We start from the raw sequence: 20,489 nt of genomic DNA on the forward strand, positions 1-20,489 counted from the left end.
ACATGTCAGGTAGAAAGCTGAAATTAAAATGTTACCTAAAACGAAAGAAGTCATTATTTTTTAAATAGACCAAAAAGAAAAGGAGATCACTTTTTAAACGGATGGAGTACGTAAGTATTGCAATTTTGAAAATATATATTTAGATATCGACGGGTGATTAAATATTTTATTTTGATTTATTAGTATTTTGTGAATATCTGATGTTGAACGTGAAATGTAAATTTTAAAAATAGTAACATATAATATTTAATTGACGGTCTGAAAACTAGTTGAAATATTTACTAGTCACTTAAGATTATATTTGAGTGTCTATTTATATATTATACGAATATAATGATTCATTATATTATCATGCTAATGTGTGATTTAATATTTATTAAAATTCATTAATCACTTAAGAAGAGTAAATTTAGTTGATTAAGTCTAAACTTCTAATTATATTAGTGTATAATTATACTTATTGTTTTATTTAATACTATGTCCTTAGTTATCTTTTTTGAACGATATTATTTTGCTAAACTCTCCACTTTAAAATAAAAAAGAATTTATATATATTTTATTTTTTTAGACTCTACTTATAAAATTACGCTAACCTATTTAGATTTACCATCAACATACTTAGAGTTACACAAGAGGTAATTCTTTGATTGATAAAAGAGCAAGGAAATGACTCATTGATTCCACTTTTAATATCATGAACCAAACATCTATTGGAAAAAGTATATCAACTAAAAATAACAGAATACATGTATAAGTATATTGTTTTTTTATATATAAAAATTAAATTTATGCAAATGAAAGAGTAGAAAATAAAAAATAAGTGGGGAAAAAGAGTAAAGGGATGGTATACCTAACTTAATGATATACATCTATGATATATGAAACACGTGGTAATAATAAATTCCATATAATTTTTTTTTTAGTTTTTCAATTGAGTGATTGTCAACATATTATTATTATTTTATAAATAATTAGTGCCATATTTATCTCCACATAATAAACGTGTCAAAAAAAAAAAGAGAGCTTTGACAAATCAAATTTACATATAAAAAAAAAGTAGTACTATAGAATTATTCTACCGTTCCCTTAATATTATTTTTTCGTTTGGAATAAATTATTTAATGTTTGAGTCAATTTTTGAGATTAAATGAGGTATAAACTTCATTTATTTTATATAATATTATTAGATTTGGACGTATAATTTATATTGCGCTTTTGTTAAACCTTTTGTGTGCGTATATATAGCTCTAAGCATGTTCAATGGTTTTAGAAAATTCACATAAACAAAGTGTAATATATATTTTATATATAATTATCGCCATATATGATTTTCACATGATCGAATTTAGTACTTGAACTAGTCCATTGCCTGAATTAAGTGCAATAATTATTTTCTCCCTCTTTTCTTGTTACGAAATAATTATAAACTTATAAATTATCAACCTAATTAAGAGTAAGGTGAAAGTAGAAAAGTTGTTACATATACACAACTTATGTTACTTTAAATTTATATTTATCAAAATGAAAAATAGTAAAGCTGTTGAAGACAAGTAATGTTGCCCTTATTAAAAGTAAAAATGATTAATTAAGAGTCAAAGTTTGCTAGTTAGTCAGTGTGAAAGCGATTAGATATGATGTAACATAAAGATTTTCTCCATATTTATACATGGAAAATTATATTTATTGGGCCAAGAATTTGGAAAGTGACGTAATTATGCATTTTATATAAAGTGATGTAATTAGTCATTCATGTGTTGCTTTTTTTATAACTTTGGTATAAATAAAAAGGAAGAGATTATGATATTGATTCTTTTTTTTTTCTTTTGATGATGCAAGAAAATGACATTAGATATTTTTGTAACCATAAAGGAAAAGATAGTGATGCACTTTATTATTCTAATCTTTGAAACAACATTTGAGATCGCGATGAAGTATTAAATATTTCTTTAATTTCTAGATTTAAATCTCATATATTGAGTTTTGGATATAAAATTGTAATAATTATGAAGTACTTTATATTCAAAATATGAGATTTTTTAACGCGAAATTGAATTTAATTTATGGCTATATTTTGGGAAATGAACATCGAGTGAGAAACAAAAATAAACTAAAAATTAGGAAAAATGCACAAGAATCCCTCAACCTATGCCAGAAATTCCAGAGACACACTTATACTATACTAAGGTCCTATTACCCCTGAACTTATTTTATAAGTAATTTTCTACCCCTTTTTGACCTACGTGGCAGTAGCTTGAAAAAAAAGTAAACCAGCGTTGGGCCTACAAGATAGTGTCACGTAGGTCAAAAGGGGGTAGAAAATTATTAATAAAACAAGTTCAGGGGTAATAGCATCTTAGTATTGTATAAGTGTGTCTCTGAGATTTCGGACATAGATTGAGCAGTACTTGTGCATTATCCCCTAAAAATTATAATAAATTAACTACTTTTTTATTCTTAACTAGAGATTACGAATTAAAATTTTAGAGTGAATTATCTTTGATGTGGAATATTTGCCCTTTATTGAGTGAACTTTTTACTCTAATTCAAATTAGTTCAATTAAAATAAATATCGAACACGAAATATTTCTTTTTTTTAAAAAATATAATCTTTGAAAAATAGGAAAAACAAAAAGACTTTTTGTCATGTTAGATGATCCATAGCCTAGTATGTTTTGATTGATATCTACACAACAAAGACTAAAAGAAAGATGTTGATTCCTTTCTCTCATTCCATTTTTTTTAAAAATGATTTAATTATTATTATGAGGAATCAAAACATTTTTTTTCTAAATTGCAACTAAAATTATGTATAAAAACTAATTTATACTAGTATTTTATGTAATTTTAATGTATAATTGTATCTCAACTATCGTAGACTACACAAAAAATGAGTCGCGTGACCTTTATACATCGAACTCTATCATCTATATTTTTATTAGTTTCTGTCAAATAATGTTACATAATTAAGAGAAGTACTGAAATATCCATAACTTAAACGTAAATTATTAATTTTATTCTCAAATTATTAACAATCTTAAAAATACCATTCTATATTTTGATTTTTTTCTTCCAATTAGAAGCAAAGTCCAAATCAAGGATTTTCCATTGCTATGGGAATTTAGTTAGTCCATTTATTAATGTTAGAAGAATCTCTTTTTGTTGCATTAAATTGGGGTGAATGGTGGAAAATGTAGTTGATGGAACTTGACGTGGCCCAATTTTTGTCCAATTATTTTGGTGTATTTATAACCAAATATATATATAAAAGCTAGAATATCAAACCAAAAAAATAGAGTTTTTATATAATTTCATTTATTTATTTTGTGACCCCTTTTGGCTTTTTAGGTTTTCTATCACATATTATATGGTGTCTTTCATCATCTTGCCTATTTTCTATATACAAAACTTGCCTATGGTCTCTTCTTCTTTTTATACCAAAAATAGTTGTGTTGGTGAACATTGATATAATTCTTACAAAAATTGAAAATGAAGGAATATATGTAAGACAGTACACCCTTCGTTTTATTTTATATGATTAAGTTTGATTTTATAGGGAATTTTTATTTTATTTTATTTTAAAATTTGTGGTCTAAAATAACTGATAAATATTTATATGAGACTATTAAGAGTAAAATTTAATTTATTATTAAATATAGAAACATATCACTAAAAAATAGATTAAAAAAAAATTCATATAAATTAGGACAAAGAAATGAGTCACAAAAAATGATCATTTTACGCCTTTCTTAAGCATACAATAAAAGATATCAAATGAGTGAATTAAATTAAATTTAAAAATATCAACTAAATTAAATTAAAAAATAGACGATACTTGAGTTGAACCAAGCTAGACTAAGATAAAATAAAAATTGAGTTAAACCTCAACTCGTGAAAGTGGCTATAACAGTGTCACAAACAATAGTATAAGAGCATGACATCCACCCCCACCCCCCAACCCTCCACCCCCCAACCAACAAAAAGAAAAAGTGATTATGACTCAATCATTAATGTATTATTAATAATAATTATTATTATTAATATAAGAGTATAGTTCATGGTATTTATATGTTACAAAAATATTCCTAATCCTAAAAGAAGGGCAGCATTTCTGTACATTGTCGCAGCTCCTCCTATTACTTTTTCTTTTTTAATCTTTTAATAATATTTTTTATTTTTCTCATTTTATAATATTTACGTGTCTATCTATTTTGTTATCTCATTTATATACGACTACATCGAATGTGTCATTGTTATCAATTTATACATATCAACTAGGAAAAATAAAATCAAATTAAGATTTCTCTATTAAAGTTTGATTTAGGCTCAAATCTTGTTGAGATTGTCCTAACGATTTGAAATCTGGGGAATAATGAATCAACCTCTTTGATTTTCTCCACTTCAAAGCTCGTTTTCCTATTGTAAGGTACAAATTTCGTAACGTACAACTAATTCACACATAACATACCTTAAATTATGGAGTTGTGGTAGAAGTAGAGGTGATTTTTATCATAATTTTCATATTTAATTATGTCAAAAAACAGTGATCAAGAACTACTTAAATAAATAAATAAAACATAATGAAAATCCATTAAATTTGAAGCAATTAGAGCAAAGTTTAAGTATTAATGTTAGAGGGAAGCTACAAAATTGCTTTGTAGAATGTTACATAGACATAATTAATTTTTGTTTTTATAAATGATGCTCCTAATTAAAATTCCTAAGAATTTTCAAGTTCTACAAGAAAACAAAAAAATATGAGGAATCTTAATTAATATGCTAGCTAGCTACAAGAAAATTAGGCTATTTTTGCAAACTATTTAATGGTGTCTAGGTCTATGTCCTCTTGGGCCATAATAATCTTCATGAATATTTGGTAACCAATGGTGTGATTTTTTGGCTACTTTTGTAAGTCTTCCTTTTGTGGTCAATGATGAACAATGGCCATCTTTGCAAAGAGTACTAACTTCTCCAATAACTCCTTTACTACTTCCTATCAAATTAGTTTTTTCCTGCATAGTTAAAAACAAAAAATTATTAAGACATATTATATAATAATTAAGTAAAAAATTATATTTTCTCTTAAGCTTCTAGATAAAATAATCATAGATAAAGATAAATATAGTCAGAATTTTTAGTTTATAGGTTCTGAAACACAATTTTCTTTTACCTACTTGTTCGTTAAAGTTACTTATACATATTAAATGATTTTATTTAACAGAAATGAGGATTTTTAGACTAATCTACCTATTGAGTTCTGTTAAATTCGTAAGTTCCACCACTAGCCTCACGATTAACATTTTATATACACCTCAATGTAAAAGCCATAGCGAAAGTAGCTTCTTTATGTTACATGTTTGATTAAAAAATAAAGAAAAATTAAGCACGTGACGAGACATGCATGTTTAAGCTTTTAAACGAAATAATCAGAGAAGTCAAAAATATAAGCACTAGAATTCTAAAAGAAAATGTTGTGTATATTCTCACCTGTAATTTATGCCCTTTCTTCAAGTGTCTACCTTGTGCTTCATGGATTAGAGTGGATAAATAAAGTAGAAATATAAGTAGTATTACTTGCTTCATATCTAGAATGGTATAAAAGAGATTATTTCTTTTTGGATGATGAGGATATAATGATTAGCAAAAGTTGATAGAATTGGAACTTTCTTGAGGAATATATAGAAGAAATAATGAGTTTCTAACTTCAAATATTTAAGATATATATTGGAGTTGAATGGTGAGTGACAACAAATTGGGGGTTTTGGTTTAATATATATACATACATACATAAAATTAAGGAAATCAAAAGTCTAGTTCCAGGGGACCATGAAAAAGTTTATTTAATATGTCACTATTTTATTGAGGTTTATATACACGGATCACCAATTGTGTTTAGTAGAGTAGTAAGTACTTCTTCTGTTTAATTTTTAATAAAAGGTTTTGAAGTTAAATTGTATATATGAAGTCGTTTGATAAGAAGCCTTTTGCTTTCCTTTTGAAATACAAATTTAAGTTTTATATGTCATCACTATAAGACATATATTATACACTATCAGAAAAATATTTACGCATTAGACTTCTTAAAATGTGAAATTTGTAATCTTAAAATAAAGATAAGTCATCTAACTACTACGACAAATAAAAGTTACATAATAATATAAATCATCACTACAATGATAATATATATATATATATAACTTAAGCTCTTTTACATTATATGTAATTTTTACTATATATTAATTGATAATCACCAAAAACTTACATAAAAATTGTTTAATGAGTATAGGTCAAAATAGGAGCGTTAGAGTAACTAAGACCTATATAGGTCACTAATTTAAATCGTGAAATTAATAATTAATAGTAATATCTCAATATGACAACTCATTGGAAATGGAAAAAAAAATGTAAATAGTGTATCTCTTTCTTTTATACTATTTCCATCACTAACAACTAACCCAACATTAACTAGTTGCTAAGATTATGGTGTGTTTCCCTTGTTAGTTTGTCTACTCCTAAACCAAGTAAACTAAAACTTATATTAGCTTTCAAGTGGAATTATATATAGCTACAAATTGGCAAAAAAAAAAAAAGTTATATAATAAAGTATTTGTGTAACAAGGTCTAATTTTTTATATTCTATATTACATGGAGGAAAGAAAGAGATAGTAAGAATCGAATTCACACACATAATTTATAATTTTTTTAACTTCTATGATAATCTTGTTTAATGATGTATTAGAAAAAATAAGTTAGCTATCAATAATTATTTCGTTGCTAATTTCTATTTATTTTAAAGAACTCTACCTTTTGTATTTTTTTTTTCAAACATATAATCATAGCACAATATTGTGTCAATCTTTCAATTGTCTCTTTGATTTGCCAAGATATAGCTAGGATTTGATGGATCAACTTCAACACATGCAAATATTTGAAATAAAAAAAATTGGAGATATCTTTATTCTTCTTTGGCAGATATATAGATAAATAAATTGTTCAAGTATTTCCCAATTTTCATGATTAATCAAATCATGACATCATGGATGTATAAACTACTCTTTCATTTTTAATTAATCGACAATAAAATAAACATGAGTTGTGAGAGACTGACAAGTGCTCTTTTATTCTTAATTAGAGATTTCAGATTTGAATAATTGAGTCCCTTTTGATATGGAATCGCTTTTGTTAGGAAGCGACTAATGTAGGACAGTTCAATACGAATTCAAATTTAATTAAATTTTAATACAAATATCAAATATCGGATAATAATAATAATTAAAAAAAGACATATCAATTTGGATATTAATATGCTATTAATCAATTATCAGCAGACAAAGAACCAATGTTTTTTCCCCTAGGAATTGATAAAAAAAAAAAAATTGGACCACTTAACAGTAATTATTTTGGGACATGTTTTAGGAATGTTTCGACAATAAAAAACAGCAACTAAGCAATCTAATGTGGAAAAATAGTTGGTTTCCACTTGAATGAACTAATTGAACACTAACATACAAAATAATTTTAGAAATAGAAATTTGGGTGAATTAATTAATCTCACCAATTGGTGAACTAATTTTCAACTTCGTTTGACTTCATTTTTTGTAAATACAACCTATATTCATTGTTTTCAAGGATTGATGTCACCTTTTATTTTTGGACTTTTCGGGTCATGAAATAATAATTCAAGATTATTTCATTTTCTTTTTGTGTATTTGTTCATTAGATTTTCAAATAACAGATTGTTTTTTGTTTGACACTAAATTTTGTGGGTACATTTGTAACGATCTAGTGAACGATATTTATTGTTACTCAAGTACTCACATCACTTTTTAGGGAGTTTCGGAATCATGAAATAAGAATTCAAGATTATTTAAGATTTTCATGTGTATTAGTTCATAAGTTTTTCAAAATATATCTTTTTGACTGCGTTTGATCTCAAATTTGTGGATTCATATGAAGCGACCTAGTGAAAGAAACTCATTGTTTCTTTAAGGATCGACGTCGCCTTTTCCCTCGAGTTTTTGGTTCATGCAAAAAAAATTCAGAATCATCTTAATTTTTTTAATATGTATTAGTTCATAAATTTTTTGAAATAAATAGTTAGAAAAAGCCTTTGCTTCATAAATTTTCTTAAGCGAAGGCTACTTTTTAAAAAGATGGCCAAAAGATCAAGACATACCTATATGTGAATTTGACCCATAATTTCCTGGTTAATGGGCCACTCCTGTCAGACACATTACATGGTCCATTTTCTAAAAGGAAGTGGCCCAGCCCAATTTCATATTGGAAGTGGCTTTCAAAGTAATTAAAGTAGGCTTGATAGTTTCGATTACGAATATAAAATAGGGAAAATTGTATATAATAGCAAACTAATAACCTAAATTAAATGGAATAGCTAGGGTTTGGTTTAATTGTGCTTCATAGCAAACATTAGCTAAAATTTGTCAGCGTCTCTCTCCCAAGAATCTCGCTCGCCACTCTCCATTCTCGCTCGCCTCTCTCGCTTTATACACAGAAGTGTATAATTCTGTTTCTGTTTTGTATAAAGCGAGAGAAAATTGTATATACACATGCAAAAATGTATATCTTCGTGTTATACACTTAATTATACAATTTACAAACATTTTGCTTCAAATATTGCAGAGAAAAAGGCCAACGAATTATACAATTGCGAATTATACAATTGCAGTGCAATACAATTTTCTCTAGCTTTATACAACAGAAGTGTATATATTGTGTTTCTGTTTTTGTATAAAGCGAGAAAAACATATATCTTCTTGCTATACACTTATAATTATGCAATATACATACATTTTAATTCGATTCAACTGTATGCAAAGCAAATTATACAATTGCAGCGAAATAGGCCAGCGAATTATACAATTTAGGCCAGCGAATTATACAATTGTATATGTATAGCGAATTATACAGTTTTATGTTTGCTATGGAGCGCAATTATGCAAAGTTTGCTATAGCATACAAATATGAAATTTTTGTTTGCTATATGTGAAAGTTGCCCTATAAAATATGTTTAAAGTTGGAGATAATCAAGTTTAACTTTAGGTATAAATATGCAAAATTTGAATTGATTAAACAAATTCATTCGCAAATCTAACTCTAAACTTGTATAGACAAATTCAATATTTAATTTTATGGTTCCAATAATTATGACTTTTGGCATTGATAGATCACATTTTATAAGTTCACACGTATAATATCGAAAATATTGAATTCAGATACCCTTAAACATGCATGTGTAAAGTTATTTGAACTTTAAACTGGCTAAAAACTTTTGTTTGTCCTTTTTATTATGTTTTATCTACAAGTTGCACCGCCATAAGAATAGTATAATAGGAAGAAAGTTAAAAATGATGTAGAAATAAGAGCCTCATCATGTGGAGAAGTCAATTTAAATACTCGTATGTTTTTTTTGAACTCAACAAAACACAGAGATCTGCCCTCGTGTGCCTCAATAGCTGATTCATCCTTTTTGTTCCCCTCTCAATCTTTGACCTTTATTTGACCACCTAACGGGGTCTTTGGTAGCTGATTTGAAAATAAGTTGAACAAAATTTTATATAAAACGTTTTAATATAATCATGGATAAAAGTAATATAGTGTTTAGTTTATTATTTAGAAATTCGCTTAACTAATATATGGAATAAGTTATGAGGGAATATACTAATTGTTTTATGCAGAAGAAGATATATGAATAATTAAATTCCGCATAACTAAACTATACATTACTATTATATACACGCATAATTCTAACTAACTATCAAATGATCCCTAAGTATTTCTTATTGAACTTTTTATGAATGGCATGAAATGATTGACTAATTTTGCAAAGTTTAAAGGTATATTTTGGATTAAATTTTTTTTTTGTTGCAATGCAAATTCAATTATAAGGGGGGTGGAGGGATGAAATGTTATAACATATGGTAAATTTTTGCACAAATAGGATTAACTTTGATCTCGTTTAATATATTGTGGAAGAATAGGATCATTTACGTGTTAGAAGTAGGAGTTCAATTCTTGACGAATTATAAAAAAGAAATGTTAGTTATAATTTATGACGAAGATTTTGTATAAATTGTGTCCTTCATAATTTTAAACGATCATCTGAAGTTTTTGATGAATGAACTTGTTACAAAATTGAAATTTATTACTTAGAAGTTTCTGATTATCATAAATCCTGGTGAATCACTAGGACTTTTAGTACAAAATTGTGTGGTAAATTAGGAACAAATTCGTCACAATTCTAATGTATCACTAGAAGTTACTAAGAAATTTCACCAACTCCAAATTTAATATCCAATTTTCAATTTATTTATTTTTCATTTTATGAGGAAAAACAAAAAGAAAAGTAAATAGGGTGGACTAAGTTTGTTTTTTTTTTCCTTTTACTTTGCTGTAAAGTTTTCAATCTCCAAGATAATATCTTGATTAAAGCATAATGGTGCAATAAACAACATTGTTTCTCAAAATTAGCAAATAAGAGTACACATTAATTAATCATGTCATTAATTTGTCTTACTAGTGCTACATGACTTGTTTTCCTCTCTCAATTTAAGCCCATACCATTAATTCTAAACAAATTAAATTACTTATTCATTAGTGGAGTTGTTGTTGATTGTTGTGTTGGCATGTTAACTTCCCATAATCTGAATTCCCTCCTACATGTCTTGCCTTTGCTTGATTACTTCTTAAAACTACTCAAGTTACATAGATCGGTGATTTATAATCAAAAATATATTAAAAATATTTTAAAAATAATTTCATAATTAAATTGTCAAATGTATGTGAGTTTCGTATCTGAACTATTATTTATTAGACACATCAAAGATAATAAAGATACAAGAATCAAAAGACAAATAAATAAATTACAAGATTCAAGAAGAACTCCTTTAGTTTAGGGTTTTATTAGCTCTCAACACAAGGAAAAGGAGATAGAGAAAATTTTGTATATTCATATATGGGGGAACAGAGTCCATGTTCTCTTATCTTACTCTTTATTTTGTCTCTCTAAATGTTAATTTAAAATACTTTTTAACATATGATAGCTAATTAAGTTTTTACACAATTAATACAATTTAATTTGTTGTAATATGTTGTCTACCTTATCTTATTCAGGTTAGTACTTATTATTTTAAATAGTTTTAGTTATCTTTTCAATGATCTTTATTGTTATAAGTAAAGATTCTACATTGCAAGTATATAAAAAAGTTAAACGTTATAGTATAAATTATAATTAAGCTCAGAGACAAAATGTTGTGTGTATGTACCCAATGAATAATTAATAAATATATTTTCCATTTTCTCTGATATCTTGTGATTCTCCTTAAATACACTATATCATTAATTCCATACTATAGTTCCCCTCTTTCTTCAATCAAACCTTAGATATTCATGTCCATTGGTCAAGTGCTTTAAGTATTGAATAACGACAGATTCAGAATTTAAAGTTTTTGAATTTCTACGACTATCTTGAGAGAATAATTGTTTATGTGATTATGGTAAGCTTTAGTTCCATTTCTCCATCTTCTATGTGATTGAATTGTTCCTTCAACAAAACAATACTTAAGTTTGCTTCTTAAGTTTCTTATTAATTAGTATATCAACATCTAAATTGATTATGTTTTTGTGTATATAGGGAATTCAAAAGCCATCATGGTTGAAGGCTCTTTATGTGGAGAAATTCTTTGTGCCATGTTCAATTCATGAAAGTGCAAAGAAGAATGAGAAGAATGTTTGTTGTTTGGATTGTAATATTAGTATTTGTCCTCATTGTGTCACTTCACATCGTGTCCATAGATTGCTTCAAATTAGACGTTATGTATATCATGAGGTTGTTCGATTAGAAGATATAGAAAACCTTATTGATTGCTCCAATATCCAGGTACGTTATTCATTTAGAAGATAAATACTATCAGAAAATCACTAATCTGTAATGGAAATTTGGCTTGTCGGTAACGTTTCATGACTTTTCCTTTCTCTAATGAGTCAAATTCTGAAAGGACGTCCATTAAAAATTAGCGATTTTCCTAATAGTAAATTGCTTTATTTATTGTACTTGCTTTTCCCAACAATATAATGTTCTTGATTGTTGGCTTTTCTATTAATAAAAATAAAAATAATGATGTTTAATTGTTTATAATTTTGCTAGGCATATACAATAAACAATGCTAAAGTGGTTTTTATCAAGAAGAGGCCTCAAAATAGGCAATTCAAAGGAGGAAACTATTGCACTTCTTGTGATAGGAGTCTTCAAGAACCATTTATTCATTGCTCTCTTGGATGCAAGGTAATTCTCTTTAACTTTAAGAATTTTTGTGTTTTGGATCCAAATTAGGGGTAGTTTGGGGAGCTTCTTAGAATTATGAAGGTATTAGTACGGTAGAAATTAGTTATTGAGAATCTATATATTGTTTTACATATACATGTATTAGTTATTATACTTTTATCCTTCATAAAATGATATATATATATATTCTCTCAAAACTCATATAATAGTTATGCAGGTTTCTAAATTATCAACCAAACATTATATCAATTTTATAAATGAATAACTTATTTACCATTTCCCTACCAAACGTCATATAAGTTATATAAAAACTAATTTGTTTCTCATCCAGCTACCAAACGACCTCTTAAGTACTCATATCTACTTAATTAATCATATTCTTATCATAGGTGATTCCTAATAAATATGATCAAAATTTATATATGCAATCTCAAACTATAGGATAATTACACTTTACTTGATTTCCTCCAAACATCAAGTATGATTAAATGTGTGTTTACTACAATTAAAGACATGTTTTTCATGGAAAATTTAAAAAAAGAATTGGTGTTGGTGTTGATGAATGAGTTTGAACGCAAGTTTAACATATGAAAATTTTGGATAGTAAAGATTAATAAAATGAAATAATTTTCGCAATTTTGATCACAGGCTAACCAAAAACTAGAAAATGACTTTCGTTATATCGATCACGTGAAATAACTTATTGGTTGACAATAATTTTTGCTTTGACATTATCAGGTAGATTTTGTGCTAAAGCACCACAAGGACCTTTCCCCATTTCTAAGAAGATGCACAATTCTACAACTTAGTTCTGACTTCTTTATCCCTCAAGATATGGGTGACGATGACATGGCCATCGACACAGCTCATTCAACGATCGTGGACAATGACGAGCCATGGAGCTCATCATCGTCCACGGGCTCGGGATCAGAAAACATGAGTTTTCCATGCACTGAGTTTGTAAGGAAGAAGAGAAGTGGAATGCATGTTTGTGGAAGATCAGCTAATAATTGTAACAACATAACAGAAGAAGATATGGCTACTAGTATAAGTAGAAGAAAAGGCATTCCTCAAAGATCTCCATTATGTTAGAATACTAATTAGTTGTGTTTTCAAACATTAATTTGTTTTAACAATTCAATGTTTTAGAATAATAATAAAAAAAGACATTAATTTTATTCTAAAATGGTTTGAATTTTGGTATTTGTTGATTAATTGGTTGGTTGATTAGGGTGTTTTGTCTTAATTACATCACGTGATATTCCCTCTTCGTATTTCATTCTTTTACTTGTTTGGTAATTTCATAATTCCAACATCTCATATAATATAATAGTTGGAATTGTCAATTTGGAATCTTGAATTGTTTTATTCAATGATTTCTATAGTCACGTAAATCAATTTTTACAATCCGTTACAAATGTTCTTTCAAGTTTTTATATATATGACTCCTTTCATCGAAGATCGATAAAGGAACATGGTTCATTTGTCTGATAAATAGAGGCGTGTTCAGGATTTATACTTTGGGATGTTATTGAACTCATTAACCGTTTGAGTCGAAGTTATTGGGTTAGGCTGAACTATTAATGCTAATACTATCCATACACGTACTAGAAAGTGTAATGCACAATATTCATTTACTATATAGTTGTTAGGATTTGGTGTATGGTACAATCAACTTGATGTATTTGTATTTATCTTTACCATCTTTGTGAATGAATATTTGTGGAACTTATTTTTGCAACAACTATTACCATGATAATATATTATATTGAATCTTCATTATCTTGCCATCTGCGGCACTTACGTTTGTTTGGATAGTCAACACAACAATTTCGTCTCAGTCTCAAGGTAACTGGAATCAACAATATAAATCTCTGAATATCTAGCTATGTTTTCATTCGTTTATACCCCGTTTCACTAATTTGAGGATTCTCTAGCACTCAAACGAAGTTTACATGGACTCGTAGGCGTCCATGGCACAACAAACATTATACGTATATCACGTATACATGGACTCATAGGAATCCATGGCACAACAAACACTATACGTATATCACGTATACATGGACTCGTAGAATCCATGGCACAACAAACATTATATGTTTCAGTAAGATACGAAGACAGCAGTATGAGAACTATCAATTTTATTGATGCATAGTAAACTATTACTAACATAACTAGTAAGGATAACTTCCTGAGTCCTTTTTGTGTTAGGAGCTAAGAGTAATGAAGTTTATGAGTTGGGAATAATGCCGTTTGCACTTTTGTAGATTTACTATAGTCTATCCAAGAATACCTGCATTGCATGGTGGCAATCCTCGACGCCAGTCCATAATAACCAGAGTTGCTATGCTATGTGAGAGGGCAGCTGCAACGACGAGTACATGGAAGACTTGATGGCTCTGTCCAACAAGGTCAAATGTACCAGGTTTCCATCTCTCTGGAAACCTTGTAACGTAGAACACTGCTCCAGCAGCATATAAAAGGCCCATGGTGATCTCGTAGACTAGAGCCACGAGTACTTGTGGGTGATGAAAGTAGAGGGAAACAGCATGTGCTGCTGGAATCACACCTGAGAAACCCATAGCAAGGAACAGAACAGCCCTGAATGATCTAAACTTACCAGAGGTGAGAGCCGGGGCGAAAAGAGTGAAAATGACAAGGATACCGACTATAGTAATGGAGGATAGGTAAAGGAGACACCAGTATGGCTGACAACAGAAAGTGTAATATACAGGAGCGAAGAAAGAACAGATGATCATGATAGAAATCCCAGAGTAATCGAGACGCCAGAAGAAGAGGGTAAATTTATGGGAGTGGCAAGCAAATAGGTGAGAGACAGAGCTGAAGACCAAACAGATCATAGCCCCTCCTAAGAAAACAAACCAAGGCCATATGGCAACTTCATAACCATCTCCATATGCACCTAGAAATGAGGGGTTTGAGATGTGACTAGTGTAAGAATCCTGCAAAACAGAAATTAAATTTTTCGATGAGATGATGCTTAACATCTCGTTTACTGCTTAACATTTGCATAATACAAACAATTTTCCCCCAAAATATGATAGAGGTTAAGATGCATCACTTCTTTCCACACAATAATGTTAGTTATACTGGAACCCCTCCTTCAAGGGCCGCACCTAGATATATAGTAAAAGATGATCAATTTGCAACTGTAGAAGCTAACTAATGTCACAAAGCTTGCCTGGAGCCTAGAGGTAATGGCAAGTAGGATGACGTCAATGCTTTTACAACAAAATCTTAGAAGATAGGCAGTATTAATACATTTGGCACTAAACTCAATTATATTCAGTAGGAACCACCTTTAGTGGTCTCCGAAAGAAAGCCGTCTTTTTGTGACTTCACCAATACTGGTCTAACATTTCAGATTTATAGAGCAGCCAAGAAAGTTATAGTCCATTCAAGTTCATGAAACGTTTTGAAAACGAAATATATCATGAATGGTATCTGCTTGCCCAGGATCTCCTAACTGAAATTGAGACCACCTTTTTTTAACTACTCATCAACATCAAGAATTGAGAGAGCTTAATATTACACCACATTTGATCTGATATTCTACTCAGGTGTTCCAACTTAAAGTGTAACAATACAGACAACCAGCTTGGTTGTGACCACTTAAAGTGTAACAATACAAACAACCAGCTTGGTTATGACCACTTAAGGTGTGACAATACAAACAGCCAGCTTGGTTGTGACCACAGAAATCTTATTGCAACCAACTCTTTTATCTTTCTTTGAACTTTAGTTATTCTACTTCTAAGACAGTCTGCATTGTTCACATCTATACTTCAGCAAAATATTGACCAACTCTATCTTTAAATTTGCTACTAATAACCATCAATACAGACATATATATCACCCCAAATTCCTGATTATGATTAAGATTCCAAATAATTTGTATAGCAGTAAGGTTGGATGAATTGCAGATTCAGCAATGCCAAGGACAATGCCATGACGAAATGACTTTATTATTACTGAAACATATTGTCAAAAGAATTTTATGGCACTTGGAATGCTTTGGAACTGTATTGAGCTGGCATGTTTGGTCACCCCTCAAAATTTTTACCCACCAATCAGGTAAAAAACATTTGTCTTTGGAATTGGAGTGAAGGTGTCTATTTAATAATACTATATGTCTCTACATGGTCAGTGTCACCATTTCCAAAAATCTGACTTTGCTAACAATTTTGGTCAAATTTAATAACTATATGCATATGGACCCCTTAGAAGTCCTTGATTGTGATAATGACATTATTGGAGTGATCAAACAAATTTTATTGGGGTCAATTGGTTCGCAAGGTGGGATAATCATGCAAGGTTTTATATTTCTCACTTTCTATAAACTATTTTATCATTTTCGTATATATAGTAAGATAAAATAATTCTGCAATTAGCTAATACCTTAAACTAAACATGAAATAAAATTAATCTTAAATTTTATCGCAAAAATATTATACACTAATTATCTTAAGTATCAAATGACCCCTAGATCCAAAAGCTTACATATCTTTTTCTCCTGTCCATTGTATTTTTTTATGTCAAATGTTCGTACAATCACTATTTTTTATGCAAAAAGAGCTAAAGCTGAAATGCAAGAATTTTTTGACATGATACTAATTTTCTGTTCAAATAGTAAAAGGCTAAGTTGAGTCACTTTGTATTGTTATTGTCAAAGCAACGATAATAACATATTAGTGAAATCTCACAAATGAATGATTTGTATGCATTCACATACCCTATCAAGATATGAAAATTATTTTCGATAGATTCACGACTCAAGACATTATCCACGTCACTAAGCAGACTCAAATCTTAAAAGATTTTACAAAAAGAGAAATACATAAAAATAGAACACAAATTCAAAACTTGCACAATTGAGATACAGCTTAAATACTTAAATTCATCACATCAAAGATCTTAACATCATCAAAAAAAATATTCGAATTCTTATAAGATAAAAAAGAGCTAGTTAAGAGGACCCGTGAAATAGTAAGATTCATTCCACAGCTCAGCTATATTTCTAAAGTATTCCAAAAGTAGGATCCACTAAAAGCCCATACTTTTCGAACAGTGGTGTCATCTCATGTCTTATCTAGGCTAAAAAAAAATCGTACTGAGATTTTAACAACACGCAATGAACGGTAAGGTTATTCATATCGAGAATTTTACTATCTTATTAATAAAAAATCGCTAAACGATTATAAATTTATTTTAATAAAACGGTGACTCACCGGAAAAGAATCAGCTGAGCCATTGCTCTTCATGGTCGGCCACCGTCCCATTCCCGCCGGTCTGTTTTTAAAATAGTGGATCTCTTTTACCAATGTATGAAATGACAAAAAGGACCTAAAATATCATTGAAAATTACGAAAACGAACCTGGAGAAACCAGCTAGCAGAGTCTCCATTGCCGTCTTCTCAATCAAGCTCGTTACCGTCAACGTCACAAACACCACAAAACCTACCAAATGCCTACGATATTTTGTAACATAAGATGAATATAGCTCGAAAATCAGATAACTTCAAATGAGTGAAATTGAATTCTCGCATTGTGCGAAAAGTTTCTCCAAATTGTAAAATCAGAGCTAAAAACTCAAAAATCGATTTGATTCAAATGCAAAGGAGTGAAACTAAGAGTTAAGTTGTGAAAATAGAGATCTCTGAGTTCGACATTAGTATAATAAGAAGTAAAAAGTTCGAAAATCATCTAAATTCAAATGCAAATGAGTGAAATTAAGAGTCAAATGGAGGATCCTACAAATTTGAAATTCGTATAACGAGAGCTAAAAAATCTGGAAAATCAACGAAATTCAAATGCAAATGAGTGAAATTGAGATTAAAACTTGAAAATCAACGCAAATCATATGCAAAATGAAGTGAAAATTTGAATTTCGAACTCACGTCCAAATATTGAGAGTCTCATTATGCCAAGAGAAGACGCTAAGAGCTACCTCCTTAAGAGGCCATTCACAACGATAATAATCTCTGATGAACTCATTATCCTGAAGATACACAGGTAATTCTTCGAATTTCATCAATCTACGCTTGAACTTCTTCTCCTCCTCCTTATAACTATTCATCTTCTTCTCCTTCAATATTCCCGATTCAGTAATCTCTGTTTTTCCGATTTTCGAGCTCTTCTTAGTTCCATTGTTCATCATGCTTTTCATCGCCGTTGCCGGCAACGGATCTCAGATTCCGGCGACTTTTCACCGGAAATTTCCGATTGTTTGTTTGTGTCTCGTGAGCAACGAACTAATATGAAAGGCGTGACTTCCACTCAACCTTTTTTTCTAGTTATATATATACATATACATTAGTAAGCCACAGTTGGAAAAATAGTTTAACAAACAAATATTTCACTTTTTTAGGCCTTGAGATCACATATATAAAAGCATAACTAATACTAAAAATTACTCCCTCTGTTTTATTTTATGTTAGCATTTTTCATTTTTCGAGAGTCAAACATGTTAATTTTGATCGGATATTTGCGTATGGAATTTTTAAATTTTTTGAAATAAAATTTATATATTTGTAAACTACGTAAAGAATATTATAAGTCACGATAATTAATAGTTCAAAATGTTAAAAGGATCTATGAAAACATACGGTCAAAGATAGATTTGTTTGAATCTCGAAATGCGAAAAGTATCACATAAAATGGAATGGAAGGAGTAGCAAAATTTTATTAAATAACTTTTTTTTTGTTAGTATTACTTTGTTTAGAAAAGAAATGTTGAGCTAAAGATTGCAAAGACTTGGATGGTTTCTTCTTTAATATAAAGTCTCAATTTCGAGCTTTGATTATGAGAAAATAAAATGAGAATCTCATGGATTGAATTATGCCACCAAATATGAGCACACTGGACGACTGACAAGACGATGAGATTGAGTCGACGTATGACGTCTCCATGAGAGGCCACAGTTGCGGCGCATGAGACTTGAGAGCTGTTACATGTCGTAAAGACTTTAGAGACTAGAGACAACAATTTTAGTCTTAAGATTTGGGGTAATGGAAATGGGAAAATTATGCAGTTAAGCAAACGTATACTACTTAATACTCATCATAGTTATAATTTGCTACAATTATCATTCACGACTAACATTATACATTAATTACGTGGGCTGACTTCGAGTTGTATAATTAGCTACATTTGTATATGTATAATTTGCCAGAATATACATATACATATTTATAATATACAATTATCTAATCGATATACATATACAATTCACCTCTCTCAACTCCCTGCCCCCTCCCACTCGCCTCTCTCCCCCCTCTTCCAATCTTTCTCACTTCTCTCATCTCTCTCCCAATCTTGATTGCCATATGTACAATTGTGTATGTATAATATACAATTATCTAATACATATACAATTCATCTCTCTCCCTCTCTCTGCCCTCTCTCGCTTGCCTCTCTCCCAATCTCGTTCGAATCTCTCCTCCCTCTCCCAATCTCGCTTGTCATATATACAAATACATATGTATCATATATAATTATCTAACTGATATACATATATAATTCACCTCTCTCCCACTTTTTGCCCTCTCTCTCTCAGTGTCACTCGCCTCTCTCCTCCCTATAACATGTAGCTACGAATTGTAATTATTAAACTATAACTATGGAGAGTAGTTAGGCTATTTTTGAGTAGCTATATGTCAAAGTTCCCCAAGGAAATTGGGTTTGGGTCACTCAAAGTCCCCTTAATTGGGCCAGATTGATATTGGGCTTGGCCTCACTAACAATAGTGTTAGTATTATTAGAGTAAGAGAATAGTCATTAGTGTTATTAAATTCGTTTTTCCCATTAAACCGAATTTAATTTGTTAAAAACCAAAAATCGAACCGAATAATCAAAATAGTAAATTTTCCAATCGAAACTGATCGAATAAATCGACCCGAAATAGAAATTAAAAGAAGTTCAATTCGATTGTTTTATTCGATTTGAATCGAATTATGCCCAACCCTAATTCTGTTCCAACCTCCCCCAAAAACATTCCAAGACAACAAACATGAGATGTGGAACCCCTAAAAGTAACAAAAATGTTTAGAAGAAAGTACAAATAACACACATAAACAAATGGTAAAACGAACTTCATTTTATACGTTTTGGTTATGTACTACTTAGACCTATAGATACAACATATATGTAGATGTAAAATTATGATGA

General features: G+C 29.4%; 2 protein-coding genes across 2 annotated transcripts; one reads left to right on the plus strand and one right to left on the minus strand.

Moving 5' to 3' along the window:
- The first annotated feature begins 11,403 nt into the window (after positions 1-11,403).
- On the plus strand, positions 11,404-13,407 carry LOC107005941. The gene is made up of 4 exons (XM_015204585.2): positions 11,404-11,418; positions 11,648-11,893; positions 12,161-12,298; positions 13,037-13,407. Exons 1-4 carry the CDS (start codon positions 11,404-11,406, stop codon positions 13,388-13,390), a joined length of 753 nt encoding a protein of 250 aa, XP_015060071.1. The 3' UTR covers positions 13,391-13,407.
- A 1,018-nt stretch (positions 13,408-14,425) lies between these two features.
- On the minus strand, positions 14,426-18,664 carry LOC107006648 (heptahelical transmembrane protein 2-like). The gene is made up of 4 exons (XM_015205164.2): positions 18,220-18,664; positions 17,698-17,790; positions 17,551-17,611; positions 14,426-15,264 (listed from the first exon to the last, which is right to left on the minus strand). Exons 1-4 carry the CDS (start codon positions 18,486-18,488, stop codon positions 14,581-14,583), a joined length of 1,107 nt encoding a protein of 368 aa, XP_015060650.1. The 5' UTR covers positions 18,489-18,664; the 3' UTR covers positions 14,426-14,580.
- Between the last annotated feature and the right edge of the window lie 1,825 nt (positions 18,665-20,489).

The sequence above is a fragment of the Solanum pennellii genome, chromosome 12, assembly GCF_001406875.1.
Source record: "Solanum pennellii chromosome 12, SPENNV200".
NCBI lineage: Eukaryota > Viridiplantae > Streptophyta > Magnoliopsida > Solanales > Solanaceae > Solanum > Solanum pennellii.